The sequence below is a fragment of the Solanum verrucosum genome, unplaced genomic scaffold (genome assembly GCF_900185275.1).
Source record: "Solanum verrucosum unplaced genomic scaffold, falcon-dt-bn FXZP01000156.1, whole genome shotgun sequence".
In the NCBI taxonomy this organism is placed as follows: domain Eukaryota; kingdom Viridiplantae; phylum Streptophyta; class Magnoliopsida; order Solanales; family Solanaceae; genus Solanum; species Solanum verrucosum.
The window spans coordinates 1,353,385-1,369,611 of record NW_026020354.1 but is presented as its reverse complement, the minus strand read 5'-3'; the positions used below and the strand labels follow the sequence as shown (position 1 = coordinate 1,369,611).

The window sequence follows — 16,227 nt, the reverse complement described above, 5'->3', positions numbered from 1 at the left end:
ATAACCAAATCAAATTTTTATTTGGATTGATTTTTTGGTTTTTCGGATTGGTTTTGGATTAATAAATTACTTTGTTTGGTTTTGGATTTTAAAAAATAAAAACTGAAAAAAACCGAATTATATATATATATATAATGTTTACGTTTAGAATTAAGTTGGAGTTAACCGCTTTTGCCCCTTTTTGGTTATTGTCTTTCATGATGATTACGTTTATATTTTATGATTCAATTACATCTATAATAGGTATACTTATAAGTATTGTGTTTTAAGTTTTACTTATGATTTATATTAGAAAGAATATTTAAGGGATTAAATATTATTACTTTGGTTATATATATTATTAATTATTGACATAACCGAATAACCAAACCGAAAAAAGCCGAACCGAATAGAGGAAAACTAAACCAAACCAAATTTATTTTGGATCGGATTGGGTTACACTTTTACAAAACCAAAAACCGAAAATCCAAACCGAATAATGTAAAACCAAACTGAAAAACCGAATGCACACCCCTAGTACCCCCGTTATAAAAAATGACTCTCATATACTCTTATTGTTACACAAATGACTCACATATATCATTTTTCTCTGACGGAGGTGAAAAAATTAATTTATTAAAAAAAATTCACGTAGGGCTTTATTTGACCTCCTCACATGTAATTTTTGGCTTCTTTGATTCACACCTAATTTGAATTTATTATTTGAGGAAATACATCAAATCCTCCTTTAATACTTTAACTACACGTGCGTTCAAATACCCCCCCCCCCCTAAACAATTTTAAGTGAATTAAATACCCCCTTAATGGTTGATGTGGAAAATAAAAAAAATAAAAGCGCGTAAAAAGTTAAAAGTTAAAGAGAAAAATAATAATTGGGCTACTTTTATTTTCTTTTCAGCCAATAAGAATTTTTCTCTTCATCTTCCTCACACCCCACCACCTCACCACTCCTATCCACCAACAACCCTAGCCCTTTTTCTTCCTCACACCCACCACCCCTTGCCACCCTCAACCACCACCTGCACCACCTCTTCATTTTCTTTTTCGAACTCCCCACTTTCTTTTTCTTTCTTCGAAATCCTTCACCTTCACCCTATTTCTCCTTCTTCGAACCCTCCATCCGCACCCCTCTTTCTTCTTTTTTTGAGCTCCACTATATCAGCCACCACCTGCCTCATCCCTTTCTTCTTCTTCTTCTTCGATGAACCTCTTTCTCCCTCTTCTTTCTCCTTCTTTGGAATATTCATACCCCCATTTATTTTCCATCACTAAATGAGAATAAATTATTCTCACTTATTCTTATATGTGATGAACAACGAAAAAAATGAAAAAAATCAATAACTTATTATTGCTTTAAGATCACTACTTATGAAGGTGTTTATTGATTTGATGAACTTAAAGCTCTTTTTAGTGAAAATTTTATAATTTTTTCATATCAAATTAAATTTTTAGTTATAACTATGTATTTACTTTGATAATGTGCCTTAAAGATTGAATGTTTTTAGTGAAATGGTCTTGAGAATTTTGGATCTGTGGAGTTTGATCTTTTTTGAGACTTTTTTACTTTTTATTTTTCTTTTTTATAATCTTGGATTAATTTTCTTTTTCTTTTTTCCTTTCTAAAATTGTGAATTAAGAAAACAAAAAAAGAAATAAAAAAACTCAAAATTTAAATAATTATCAATGTGGCACTGACGTGTTGATGACATGGCGTGTGTGGAATACACTTGCCATTGTGAGACTGGTCTTATAAACTTAGGGTGAATTTAAATTCACTTGAAATGAAATTAAGGGGGGATAAATAATTATATGTAAAGTTCAAGTGCTACAGTAAGTTTTGCTGCCAAGTTTAGGGGAGATTTTATGTATTTTCTCTTATTATTTTGATGATCAAATTTGTTTTTCACTAACTTTCTTGTATAATTTATCATATATGCCTCGATTTTTGTACAAATACAAAAAATAAATTTCAACATATCCGAAAGAAATAAGTTTTATTTTTTTATTTTTTTTTACTTTTCTCATTTTCCATTCACTATTTTTTCATTTCTCATATTTTTATACTAAAGAATAAAAGAAAAAAATAGAATAAAAATAAGAAACTCAAATATTGATAATCAAAAAAGTAAAAAAAAATCATATATTTTTTTCAAAATAAAAAAAAATAAAAAAATTTAAATTTATTTTTTCCACTTCCATTAGATAAAATAGTATATGTGAGCCACTTTTGTAACGATAGGGATATATGTGAGTCATTTTATAATGATAGAAATGTATGTAAGTCACTTTTAAAACAAAAAGTATATCAACTTCAAATGATAAAATTAAGAAATATGTCATCCTTTCCCAAATTATGATAAAATTGAATAAGTACATATATGTGTCCTACATTACAAATCTCACGTAATTTATGAGATAGAATACGTGCATCTCATATAATTTATCATGTAGGATGCACGTATCTATTTGTTTTTTAACTTTATACTTCTTTTGTCCGCTTTTAATTGTAATGTTGTGCTTTTCAAAAATTAATTTGACTAATTTTCAAAGTTAAATTAAATTACATTAATTCGATATTTTAAACAAAAAATTAGATATTTAAAAACTATACGAAAAATACTATAAATTGTAATTTTTTACATTTCAATATAATAATAAAATACATGATAAAATGTTACTCAAATTTTTTATAATTTGACTCTAAAAAAACCATGGCGGTTAAAAGTGGACCAGGGAGTAGTAATTTAAGCAACTATTTGTACCCACTCAAACTACACAACTGAGGTCAAAGTTTAAATACATCTGATCTTCCCTACTGTTTAAATTGGATCAGTTCCGACCTCTAAGCTTTGATTTCTGCACAGGGAAGACTTTGGAGGAAAAGAAAATGGCGAACAGAAACAAATTATCTCCTTTCCTTGTTGTCTGGGTTCTGGTTTTATTCGGAACCCTAATTTTCATTCTGGTATTTTTCACCACTCTTCTCTTTCTGACTTGTTCTCTTCTACTACTAACATTACTTGTGTTGTTAATTGGATATTGTCAGAATCGATTAGGTAATACAGGAGTCTCCTCAGATGGTAAAGACATTACAATCGAGCGGAATGACGAGGTTCAATTTTGTGTTTACATGTTACAGATTAGTATTTTGTTGACTCCAAACCATAGGATTTCGAATTATTGATTGCTTAATTTTTACTTCACAATATGAAAACACATTTCGTCATTATAATTGTTGTAGGCAAAAACATCAGAGGATTTGGAGCGGGTGACACATAAAGTATACTTTGATGTCGAATTAATGGAAAACCTACTGGTATTTTTCCTTCTTCATTTATCCTTCCACAACCATATATAGAAACAAAAAAAATGGCTTTATAGTTTGATCAAGTTTTATCGTTTGCCGAGAATGATATAGAATTGTAGATGACTTTGTTTTGTTCTTCAAAAGAAAAAAATTCAGAATGGGTAAATGCTAGATCTTACTTCTGTTTATGTTCCTGTTGTAATGAATTTTTGCATTGTTCTACACAAAATTTATCATGGATTGATTTGATAATTGAACTGTGGAAGCTAAGCTTTACCCCTGGCATGAACTTTTCTAATTATACTGGTGGCTTTTACTTTTGGACTTCTCTCTTTTTTCATGTCTGACCAGAAAGAAAAAGGAAAACGAAAGTTTGAGAAATGAACGAGGGAGCTTTTATGTTTAAATGGTTAGGGCCAATGTTTTAAGATTTCTTATTAGAACGGGGTAAAAAATGCATCACAATTTCACTCACCACGTACATGATATTAGAAGATGGAATTATGTTGAAGTGGTATCCTCTTCAAGATGGGAGGTCAGTTAGCCTTCATGTCCATGGATGTTAGGTTGGTTGCATTAATAAAGGTACTGTTGCACAAAATTATGACTACAAAAGTCTCATAAGAAAAAAAATCGGTGCACAAAATAATAGTGTTTGGTGGGCTGCATAAATAATCTCGCTCGACTTATACAAAGTTTGGTTGGCAGTATTAAACTTATTACATGCATAACTTATGAGGGAATCTATGTATTATTTTATGGATGATATAACATGGAATAAGAATATACGTATTAGCAATACATAAAGTATCTAAATACAAAAATATCTTAAAGTAGGTAACTTGCATAACATTTTATATTTTAGTAATCATGCATAACAATTCAAAAAATGGCTATCCAGTGTAATCCCTCAAGTGGGGTTTAGGGAGGGTGGTATGTACACAGCCTTACCCCTACCTTGTGAAGGTAGAGAGATTGTTTCCGATAGACTCTCAGCTTCAGTAATGCATTTCAAAAGTCAAGTATGTAAAGGACATACAGTTGTGATAAGAGAAATTCATACTAACAATTCCCGTTATATTATTTTTTGAATGACCGATTCATGCTTAGTAATTCCTTCATAGCTACATGAATCAAACAACCTTACATTGTTTTAAGATAACAGATATGTACAATCTACCCTTGTACCTAGAGAAATAATGTATCATGATTTCAAGTGGAATGTTATCTAGTTGTCACATTACTCACTTGCAATCTGTGTTGCCTTTCAAATTTTATTTCATGACTAAGAAAAACGTAATAAGGAAATTTATATGTACAATATGTTGAAGAAATCCAATTAGATGTTGACTTTAGAGAAAAAATATTAGCATGCGTGGTGAATTATGGATGGAGTAGAATCATTGTGATGCATTGGATCAATCTCTTTTGGTCAAATTAGCTTGCAAGCTTATGGGGGTGGACGTTGTCACTAAAGATGTGTTTGGTATGAAATAACACATTTTCGAGTTAGAATATTTCTTTTTAAAAAAAGGTTTTCCTCGAAAATAAGTAATTCTTACTTAATTTCTTGTGTTTAGCAAATAACTAATCTAGGAAAACACTATAAGGGTTGGGGTAGGTGGGGGTGGGGGTGGGGAGGAGACAATCAAATGTCACTTATAAAACTTGTTCTCCATACTTTCACCAGAGAAGTCATTTTCCTTATCTTTAAGGATCTTGTTTTTCTTGTGAAAATATTTTTGAAAAATTGTGACCCTGGCCAGTTCAAGGTCCACACATGTATTTGGCTTAGATTTTTTGTTCTTACCAAGTTGTTCATAAAACATATAATTCCAGATAAATCTAATGTAGTTAGAGCAGGATTGTTAAAGATTGCCAGATCTATTTCAGTTGTAGTCATAGGTGGAAGAGTTTCTTGTGATTTGTTTTGGTTTTCTTCTGAACTTAATCTTGAACACGTCGATTGCTTTCCTTTCAGGTCGTATTGTCATGGGCCTCTTTGGGAAAACTGTCCCAAAGACAGCGGGTACTCCATCTTGTGCTGAATTATGTTGGCTCTTTTTGGCATTGTACATTATCTTGTAAACTGCATTGATGAGCTTGCTGTATATTTAATTTTTTCTGCAAAAAACTTCAGAGCTCTTTGCACAGGTAACCAATAAACTTTTGTTCCCTTGAGTTCCATTTTTTTCAAGAGATTCAGATCCACTACAGTACTCTTTATCTGAACATCATGTTAATGAGGATACCGTTATGGAAATTCTTATAACTTTGTGCTCTTGGATAACATGACTTACTTTACAAGTGAACCGGCAATGAAATAAAAAGGATACCAAAGCTAGTTGTAGTTTATTGACAAAAGAAAAAAAAAACAGAAGAATTCTTTCATTACACTTGAGATAGAAAGAGAAATCCTATACTGTAAAGGATTAAACTCATGTCCATGCTGTAAGGTATATTGGAGCCAAAAGCAGATACTTCTAATTGGCACAGGTCATTGCTGATGCAAGGGCCAATTTGCTCTTTCTTCCTTGACTGGTTTATTTCAAGACACACATCTACATTTGCATGAGGGTTTTTTTGTTATCTATTTGTTTCTATGAAGTCCCTTTTAGCATTCATCTTCTCCTAAATTTCTGTTCTAGACTTGAACCATTTCAGAGTTCAGATACTGCTTGTTAGCTATTTAGGGGAGGGGAAGGGGTGTCTCGTGGCTAGAATGACATCAGACAACGAGGGTTGTATAGATGGAAAATTAATGCAAAGATAATGAAACCTCACCACCTTTCTACTGCATTAACATCTGTTATGCACACGAATACTGAAGTTACCAATTTGGCAAACATTTATCACTCAACTTGTAGGGGAAAAAGGAACAGGGAAAGCTGGCAAGCCTCTCCATTACAAAGGTAGCAGTTTCCACAGGATCATACCAAGCTTCATGATCCTGGGAGGCGACTTCACCCGTGGTGATGGGCGAGGTGGAGAGTCAATATATGGTGAAAGCTTTCCAGATGAAAACTTTGATCTAAAACACACTGAACCTGGTGAGATCTGACTATTCATTAATAATTGGTTGTTGCCATCTTTTGTATCTTTTGTGTTTTATTTGATCTTGCACTTCCCTTAATTGGAAGTGTTTTTGGCCAGAATATTTTCTATCCACTGAAAGACAGTTGTTTTGGAAAAAGGTATTTTGTCAATGGCGAATGCTGGACCAGACACCAACGGATCTCAATTCTTTATCACAACTGTAGCCACTAGCTGGTACTCAACTAAGTCCTTGATTTTGTGCAACTTATCGTCAACTGAACTTTCAATTTTGGGCTACTTGTCAAAATGTTTACTTCCGTCCCATGGTTAGGTTGGACAAGCATCATGTTGTTTTTGGGAAGGTGCTGTCTGGGATGGATGTTGTCCACAAAATGGAAGCTGAAGGCAGACAAAGTGGAACCCCGAAAAGCAAAGTTAGAATATCAAATAGTGGTGAACTACCTCAGTGATTCAATTTTCCATGTACCAGAATACCTCAAATGCTTGAAAGTGCTTAACCTCGCTCTAAATCCAGTTTCATACACTGTCAAGAAATGTGCTATGGGACTTCCGCCGCTTGTAAAGTTAAAACAACCCTCTTGAAATAGGATCACAACTGCTGCTCTGAATAGACAAGGCTCATTTTATGAAAATTGTTATAAAACTTTTGCTTTTATATTTATTTTCGTAAAGAATTTTGAATAAATTCTTTGTTGTATGTAACATAAAAAGATATGTTGTTGAAATTTCCATTTTGTTCTCATTGCCAGAAAATGTTTTGTTACATACTAAAGTTTAGCAATATTTTCATGACTATGCAAACAGTGAAGACAAGTAGCAGATCATCGCATTCTTGAAGACTAAGTAATAAATGCTCAAACCTTAATACAAACATGCTTATGAAATACACACGCATAAATTCGACTATACTTTCATTTCGATAAGAGTATGAGCAACATCAACTGTTAAAAACTATTAATGGTACGTAGATCGGAGAAGATAAAATAAAATTAAGAGAAGCATCAGTGGTGTCTCCGGCTTTTGGTTTCGTCTCTAATGGCGTCGTTTTCTTGACCAAACATGGTTGAAAAATTGGTGGAAATATCAGAATAGAGAGAAACAACTTTAGAAATGTTGCCATTAAGCTCCTGAATGAGGTTCACGTTCTGCACCATATTGTCGTTGGTTCTGGACTGATGGTTTTCGTTGACTTGCTGTATCAGCGATCTGTTCCGATCCAACACCGATTGCACCTGCCGGAATCTGTTGGAGAAGTTGTTCCACATCTCGGAGTTGCCTTCCTCTATACTAAGGTCTCCGTTGTCATGAGGGCGTCGGCGGTCGTTAGTGGTGAGGGATTGAGGTTTGGCTAGGGTTTGACGATGGAGCTTAAAGGTGTCTTCCATGTTGCTGATGTCGAAGAAACGTTTATTTCTGACATGAGAGAAACACACACTCTCTCTAGTCTCTGGGGAGGTGAGGTGCATACATATCTTGTGCAGATTAGATATTTTCTTCATTTGGTTGTGGTTGTTGCAGCTCACAGAGATGACTAACCATGATTTGGCTTGGCTGTGCTCATTCACGCGACATCCTTAATTTGGCCTAAAGGAGAGAAATTAGAAAGAAGGTGAAGGATTGCTGGCCACGCGCAGAGGAAGAGAATTCGGGTAAATTTTGGCCAAAAATATCTTATTACAAAGGCTTATTGGACGGTATTAAATAATGAAAAAGTGCAAAAAGTCACCATTTCAAATCTTCCCAATGTTTTCCACTATAACTTCAATATTATATTCCTCCCGTATTAATAAATCATCTTATTAAAAACAATTATTTCTATCTGTTTATTTTTATTTATCACTTATATTTAAAATATGTTTTTATTTTTACTTGTTACTTTTGAAATATCAAGAAAATATAATTTTATTTTTTATGTTTTACCCTCAGCATTAAATACTTATTTTTCAAATCATTTTACAAAACATGATTTAATAGGGGATAGTTTGATAAAATATCGATATCATCAATTATTTTCTTAATGGGTGTGTCCAGTCAAACCGTGATAAGTAAAAGTGAACGAAGGGAATATCTTATATTACTTGTCCAGCTTACTAAATCAAAAAAATATTAATTATTTTTTCTATATTATCTTTGCAATTAATTTTTTTGAAAGTGTTCACATTTGGTTCTTAAAGAAATATATTAGTAAAATTATCTTCTTATTTATGATTTCTTACATATAAAAAAATGATCAATTAATATGAGACTGATAAAATATTTATCTTTCATTTAATTTTGCATGAAATTTAACAAAGCAAAAGAGCAAAACTTTTAATTTTGTGATGTATAAAAATATTTTTTAATTAATTTGATTAAATATATTACATGAAAAATTAAAATTTTAAGACTAACAAAAAATATTATTTATATATAACAAAACAAATTGAAATAGAGAGAAGTGAGCAAGCAAGTAGAAATATCTATCAGAGAGATGTGAGAACAAAAACTTGCCAGCAACTAATTTGACAGCTACACTTGTTGAAATTAATAGCCACAAATGTGAAAGTTACAGCCATATTCGTGGAAGTTGATAATCAAAGTTTGGTAGAGTTTTGGTAGAGTTTTGGTAGAGTTTGACAGCCAAGCTTTGTAGAAATTGACTGCCACATTTATGTCACTAATGATGCAATCAAGAGGTTAAAAACTCTATAAATAGAGTAGTAATTGAATACTTGAAGACACACTAAAATAAAGAAGCAACAGAGAGTAGAGAGAGTAATCCACAAGCTATTTCTTAGTTTGTGAGAAATAGTGTGGAAGTAATATTATTGTGAGTTTTAAGAAATAGAAGAGTGTCGAGTAGTAGTTTTTTGACACTACTAAGTTTTCATCAATATTATTGTATTACTTATTCGGGTATGATATTTACCCAATTTTAATATTTGGTGTCGTTACTCTCTTCCTATTGCTATTTAGTTTGGACATTATCCTGTGTGTGATTATCATTTTTTCCAACAACGTGATATCAGAGTCATGACAAATAATAGTCCGTTGTCCTTTCAGTACCTGCGTCTCATACGAGAAAATCATGACAAATGGTGTCTACGAATGAAAGTCATTCTTGACTCTCAAGATGTTTGGGACATTGTGGACAAAAGGTATACAAAATCCGTTAATGAGAAAACTTTGTCTCCAAATAAAAAGGAAGTCTTGTTAAAGACAAGAAAGAAAGATCAACAAGCCCTCACTCTCATCCATCAATGTTTGGATGATAGCATGTTTGAGAAGGTGGCTGATGCAACCACCTTAAAAGAAGCTTGTGAGATTTTACAAAATTCTCTCCAAGGAATTGATAAAGTAAAGAAGATAAAACTTCAAACTCTAAGGGCTGATTTTGAAGTTTTAAAAATGAAAGAATCTAAATCCATTTTGAATTTCTGGTTCAAGATTGATGGGTGTTGTGAATCAACTGAGAAGATACGTGGAGGAAGTAGATGATGTGTGTGGTAGAAAATATCCTTCGTTCTTTAACACCTAAATTTGATTATGTGGTAAGTGCTATTGAGGAGTTTAAGATTTAGACTCTATTATGATAGAGCAATTGGAAGGTTCTATACAAGCCCCCGAAGAAAAAATGAAAAAGAGAAAAGAAGAGCCACTAGAGCAACTTCTTAAAACTCAGGCATCCTTCAAAGGATTTGAAGGTGAGAAAAGTTACGAAGGAAATGGACAATGACGAGGCCGTGGAGGCCGTGGAAGAGGAAGAAGTTATATCAACAAATTCAATTATGAAGATAAAAGTCACCAGTCATTTAGAGGTCGTGACCGTGGTCAACGAGTAGGTAGAGGATGTGGAGCCTATCAAAGTACCAAATGAAGTATAACAAATCTAAAATTGTGTGTTATAACTGTCATAAAATTGGACATTACTCTTGGAAATGTCATAATAATGTGGAAGAGAAAGTTGATCTTGTTGACAACAACAAGACGAAGATGAGTCAACATTGTTATAAGCATTCATAGAAAAAGATACATATGATTGCAGACCAGTTCATTGTATTTTAACAATGGCAAGCAATCATATGTGTGGCCACAAAGACAAGTTTGTGGAGATAAAGAAGACGATGAAAGGTAATATGTCTTTTGGAGATACCTCAAAAATCCAAATTGAAGGGATATGTACGATTCTGATATCCTGTAAAGATGGTGGCCAAAAATTGATTGACAATGTTTATTATGTGGAAAAATTGAAAAGTAATATTTTGAGTTTGGGTCAACTTCTTGAAAAAGGATATGATATTCATATGAAAAATATGCATCTTTTGCTTAGAGATTCAAGTTGATACGCTCAAATTACATCTCCCTAGAGAAACATAAGCGATCGTTATCAAGTAAAGAACCCAACTTGTAGGTTGGGGTTGATCCCACGAGGAAAATGGTTTAGATCTTACTTTAACCAACAATTATATTTAATTAGTCAAATTACTTCCAGAAACAAGTAATTAAATGGGGGGTGTTGTGAAACAAATTGTAAGAATTCAATAAGTAATCAACAAACAAAAGTCAATTTTTGTTGTTATCAAGATGAGAGAATTAACTAGGGTATACGTGTTTCCCACAAGCTCATAACGCAGTAATCCTAGTAATAACAATCATTTCCTAGTATATCACATGCAAAGTGGTAAGTTATGTATCTCTAAATCCTTGGTCCGACATCTAGAAAATTTCACCCCGCACCTTGGTCCGGCTACGTGTGTATAATTTACTAACCCTTACCTATACCTCATATTAGACATCATAATCGATGTTTGGCTTAGTTCTTACTTCGCACCAATCGACACTAAACTATTAAATAGTATCACACTAAATCTATGTTGATAATTCTTTTCTTGTTAATTACCTCCTTGGTCCGGCAAGTAGTAACAAGACGACTTCTAACATTGGCCACCGTTAAAAAGACTTCTAAACGAAAGAATTATCAATGCATGCAAAATACTAGTCACGAATTGCTTATTTACTATTCATACTTTGTTAATCGCTCATGGTTCCCACAACCCTAGTTGTGGATTTAGTTACCCATATTAGCACGAACACAATTCATAGGTTTAGACGAAGAAATCATGAACTTACGTAAGGAGAATGATAAACCCAGAAATTCAACTTGAATTGCACAACCAAAATCTTCAAAACGAACTTAGGAAATCAATAATTGTTAGGTTTGCAAATTAATCTCCCAAGTCACAAAGTAAAACTAGAATAATAATGTCTAACCCCCAAAAACGAGGTTTACATACCCTATTTATAGAAAACAAGACCTAAGTTAAAAGGGAAACAAATTAAGGAAAGTTTCTTCAGGCACGCGTCTTCATTCCACGAGATTGACTCACGGACCGTCAATGGATCTACGGTCCGTGAGTCCCTTCCGTCAGCCAGGACTTGGAAAATATTTCAGCTTCCAAAAATCAGCTTCTCTGAAGCAAACGACGGAACTGCAGTACGGACCGTAAATCGATCTACGGTCCGTCAATCCCCCTCCGTAACTCCACACTTGGAATCTTCAAAAATCAGGTACTGGAACCCTCACAGTATCAATCTACGGATCAACAGTACGGTTCGTGGATCAATCTACGGACCGTCAATGGCCACCGTGGTTCCACACTTGGTCAGATTTCCCTGATTTGCCTTCCATGCCTTGCCTGCTGATCTACGACCATCACCTACAGACCGTCAAAGGACCTACGGTCCGTGGATCACTTCCGTGAAAGCACTTTTTATGCATTTCTTTCAACTGACTCTTTACTTCCGCGCCTGAACATCTTTCCTGCAAAATATGATAAAAATACATAAAAACCAATACAAAAAAGACCTAGACACACACAACTTATAAGTGCAATGTATTAGAAATACCGTAAACTCACGGTATATCACAAGTAACAACTTAATTGCTAAAGTGCATATGGCAAAGCATAGTTCGTTCCCTTTGAATCTTAAAATCATCGATGCAAAGTGTTTGAAGGCTAATGTGCAAGATGACTCATGGTGTTGACATATGCGATTTGAGCACTTGAACTTTGAAACACTCAAATCAATGGGAGACAAGAACATGGTTGATGGGATTTCGTCAATCAACCATCCAAATCAGTTGTGTGAAGCTTGTCTTCTTGGAAAATATGCAAGGAGGAGTTTTCCAAAGGAGACTACATCAAGAACAAGTAAGCCACTTCAACTTGTACACATCGATGTGTGTGGTCCAATCGATCCACCTTCTTTTGGTAAAAGTAAATACTTCTTGCTCTTTATTCAAGCAAAAATCTGAAGTTTTTGTTGCTTTTAAAAAATTCAAAGCACTTGTAGAAAAGAAAGTGACTGCGAAATAAAAACATTAAGGTCCGATAGAGGAGGCAAATTCACTTCAAAAGAATTTAATGACTTTTGTCAATCTCATGAAATTTGTCGCCCTCTAACGATACCTTACTCTCCCCAACAAAATGAAGTTGCAGCAAGAAAGAATAGAACAATTTAGGGGGGTGGGGGGTCTTGTGACTAGAATGACGTCAGACAAGGAGGGTCGTATAGATGGAAAAATAATGCATAAAGATGATGAAGCCTCAGCATCTTTCTACTGCATTAACATCCATTGTGACCACTAACACTGAAGTTATCACTCAACTTGTAGGGGAAAAAGGAATAGGGAAAGCCGGGAAGCCTCTCCAAGACAAAGGTAGCAGTTTCCACAGGATCATACCAAGCTTCATGATCCAGGGAGGTGACTTCACCAGTGGTGATGGGCGAGGCGGAGTCAATAAATGGTGAAAGCTTTCAAGATGAAATTATGATCTAAAACACACTGGACCTGGTGAGATTTGACTATTTAATAGTAATTGGTTGTTGCCATCTTTTGTGTTTTATTCAATCTTGTACTTCCCTTAATAGGAAGTGTTTTTGGCCAGAATGTTTTTTATCCACTGAAAGACTTGTTTTGGGAAAAGGTATTTTGTCAATGGCGAATGCTGGACCAGACACCAATGGATCTCAATTCTTTATCATAACTGTGACCACTAGCTGGTACTCAACTAAGTCCTTGATTTTGTGCAACTTATCTTCAACTGAACTTACAATTTTGGGCTACTTGTCAAAATGTTTACTTCCGTCCCATGGTTAGGTTGGACAAGCATCATGTTGTTTTCGGCAAGGTGCTGTTTGGGATGGATGTTGTCCACAAAATTGAAGCTGAAGGCAGACAAAGTGGAACCCCGAAAAGCAAAGTTAGAATATCAAATAGTAGTGAACTACCTCAGTGATTCAATTTTCCATGTACCATAATGCCTCAAATGCTTTAAAGTGTTGAACCTCGTGCAAAAGCCAGTTTCATGCACTGTCAAGAAATGTTCAATGTGACTTTCACTGCTTGTAAAGTTAAAACAACCCTCTTGAAACAAGATCACAACTGCTGCGTAGAATAGACACAAGGTTCAATTTTTTTATTAAAATTGTAATAAAACCTTTGCTTTTACATTTATTTTCGTAAAGGATTTTGAATGAATTCTCTGTTGTATGTACCATAGAAAGATATGTTGTTGAAATTTCCATTTTGTTCTCATCACCAGAAAATGTCTTTTGTTACATATGAAGGTTCTGCAATGTTATTATTGATTATGCCAAACAAGTATTAGTTGTGCAGTGTGGTTGAAGTTGCCACACCAATATATTTACATATTCAAGCAGTGTAGACAAATAGCTTCAGCAGATCATCACATTATTGAAGACTCGGTATAAATGGCCAAACCTTAATACAAACATGCTTATGAAATACACACGCTATGAGCCAACCAAAAGGTTAAAGATAAATTTGACCTCTGAAGATATTGAGGGAATTATTCAATTAAGAGAAGCATCAATGATGTCTCTGGTTGTTGGTTTCTTCTCCAATGGCGTCATTTTCTTGACCAAACATGGTTGAAAAATTGGTGGAAATATCAGAATAGAGAGAAACTACTTTAGAAATGTTGCCATTAAGCTCCTGAATCAGGCTCACGTTTTGCACCATATTGTCATTCGTTCTCGACTGATGATTTGCATTGACTTGTTGTGTCAAGGATCTGTTCCGATTCAACACCAATTGCACCTGTCGGAATCTGTTGGAGAAGTTGTTCCACATCTCGGAGTTGCCTTCCTCTGTACTGAGATCTCCGTTGTCATGAGGGCGCCGGCGGTCGTTAGTGGTGAGGGAATGAGGTTTGTCTAGGGTTTGACGATGGCGCTTAAAAGTGTCTTCCATGTTGCTGATGTCGATTCAATCATATAATCAAACGTTTATTTCTGACATGAGAGAAACACACACTCTCTCTAGTCTTTGGGGAGGTGAGGTCAGAGGTGCATACATAGCTTGTGCAGATTAGATATTTTTTTTCATTTGGTTGTGGTTGTTGCAGCTCACAGAGATGACTAACCATGATTTGGCTTGGCTGTGCTCATTCACGTGACATCCTTGATTTGGCCAAAAGGAGAGATATTAGAGAGAAGGGGAATCATTGCTGGCCACGCGCAGAGGAAGGGAGCTCGGGTAAGTTTTGGCCAAAAATATCTTATTACGAAGGCTTATTGGACGGTATTAAAATAATTAAAAAGTGCAAAAAGTCATAATTTGAAATGTTCCCAATGTTTTCCACTATAACTTCGATATACTCTTTCCGTATTAGTTAGAGCCTGTTTGATTCATTTAAGAAAATATTCTCTCGGTCCTTAATTATTTGTTTATTTTTCTTTTTTTATTGTGCTTAATTACTTATTCATTTTGACAAGTATAATTTTTTTATGTATTATACCTTCAATTAATTACATTGAAAAATGTATAACTTCTTGAAAATCTTAAGTTTTTCATTCCTCCACTTCATAATTAATAGAGGTATAATGGTAAACTCACTATGTCAGTCATTATTTTTTTAATAGGTGTGTCAATTCAAAAATATAAAAGTAATTAGAAACAAAAGAATTAACTTTTAAATTAAAAATAAAAATTCAAATTTAAATGACTTTTAAGTCAAAAATAAAAAATAGGGGGAGATCTACTTTTGATTTTTGACTTATTTTAAACTTATTTTATGTCATTTTTGACCTTGTCAAATACTTCCTAACTAATTTTAAGTTATTTTTGACTTATTTCAACTTATTTTTTTATATTTGTCAAACTCTTTCAAAAATAAAAACCGACTTAAAAGTATGTTTGACCAACTTTTAAGCCAATCCAAACACTCTCTTAACCATTTTACTAAAAATAATTATTTTATATTAGTTGTCCATCGTACTAAATAAAAAAAGTATTAATTCATCTCTTTCTATATTATCTTTGCAACTAATTTGTTTTCAAAGTGTTCACATTTATTTATAAAATTTTCAAAAAGTTCTTCAATAGATATATTTGTAAAATTATCTTCTTATTTATGATTTCTTAATATGCGTGTAAAAAATGATCAACTAATATGAAATATTTGTCTTTCATTTAATTTTATATGAAATTTAACAAAGTAAAAAAATATTTTTTTAAAAATTTTGTGATGTATTAAAATATTTTTTAATTTAATTTGATTAAATATTATATAAAAAATTAAAATTTTAAGACTAACAAAAAAATGATTTTTATACAAATAAAAAATATATAATAAACAAACTGATATAGAGAAAGTGAACAAGCAAGTAGAAATATCTATCAGAGAGGTACTTTTGTTCTTCCATTTTGACCATTGCTTTTCTTCTTTCTACGCATGTCAATTTTATTTTTAAGAGGGTGAATTTTGGTTAAAAATAAAGATTGTGAAGCTAAAATTAACAAGAATATTGTGGTGTTATTTTTACACCCAAACTTTATGAAGATGATAACAAATTCA

General features: G+C 33.3%; 2 protein-coding genes and 1 pseudogene across 2 annotated transcripts; 1 reads left to right on the top strand and 2 right to left on the bottom strand.

Annotated features, from left to right (window-relative positions):
• The first annotated feature begins 2,861 nt into the window (after positions 1 to 2,861).
• LOC125837629 (peptidyl-prolyl cis-trans isomerase CYP19-4-like) lies at positions 2,862 to 7,117 on the top strand (annotated as a pseudogene).
• A 112-nt stretch (positions 7,118 to 7,229) lies between these two features.
• Positions 7,230 to 7,749, bottom strand: LOC125837624 (protein EARLY FLOWERING 4). Its single transcript, XM_049516720.1, has one exon. It carries the CDS (start codon positions 7,747 to 7,749, stop codon positions 7,366 to 7,368), a length of 384 nt encoding a protein of 127 aa, XP_049372677.1. The 3' UTR covers positions 7,230 to 7,365.
• Positions 7,750 to 14,237: 6,488 nt separating this feature from the next.
• Positions 14,238 to 14,621, bottom strand: LOC125837648 (protein EARLY FLOWERING 4-like). Its single transcript, XM_049516733.1, has one exon. It carries the CDS (start codon positions 14,619 to 14,621, stop codon positions 14,238 to 14,240), a length of 384 nt encoding a protein of 127 aa, XP_049372690.1.
• Between the last annotated feature and the right edge of the window lie 1,606 nt (positions 14,622 to 16,227).

Bases quoted from the DNA above. Each gene is read 5' to 3' on its own strand.
- LOC125837648 (XM_049516733.1), bottom strand. From the start codon at position 14,621: ATGGAAGACACTTTTAAGCGCCATCGTCAAACCCTAGACAAACCTCAT.
- LOC125837624 (XM_049516720.1), bottom strand. From the start codon at position 7,749: ATGGAAGACACCTTTAAGCTCCATCGTCAAACCCTAGCCAAACCTCAA.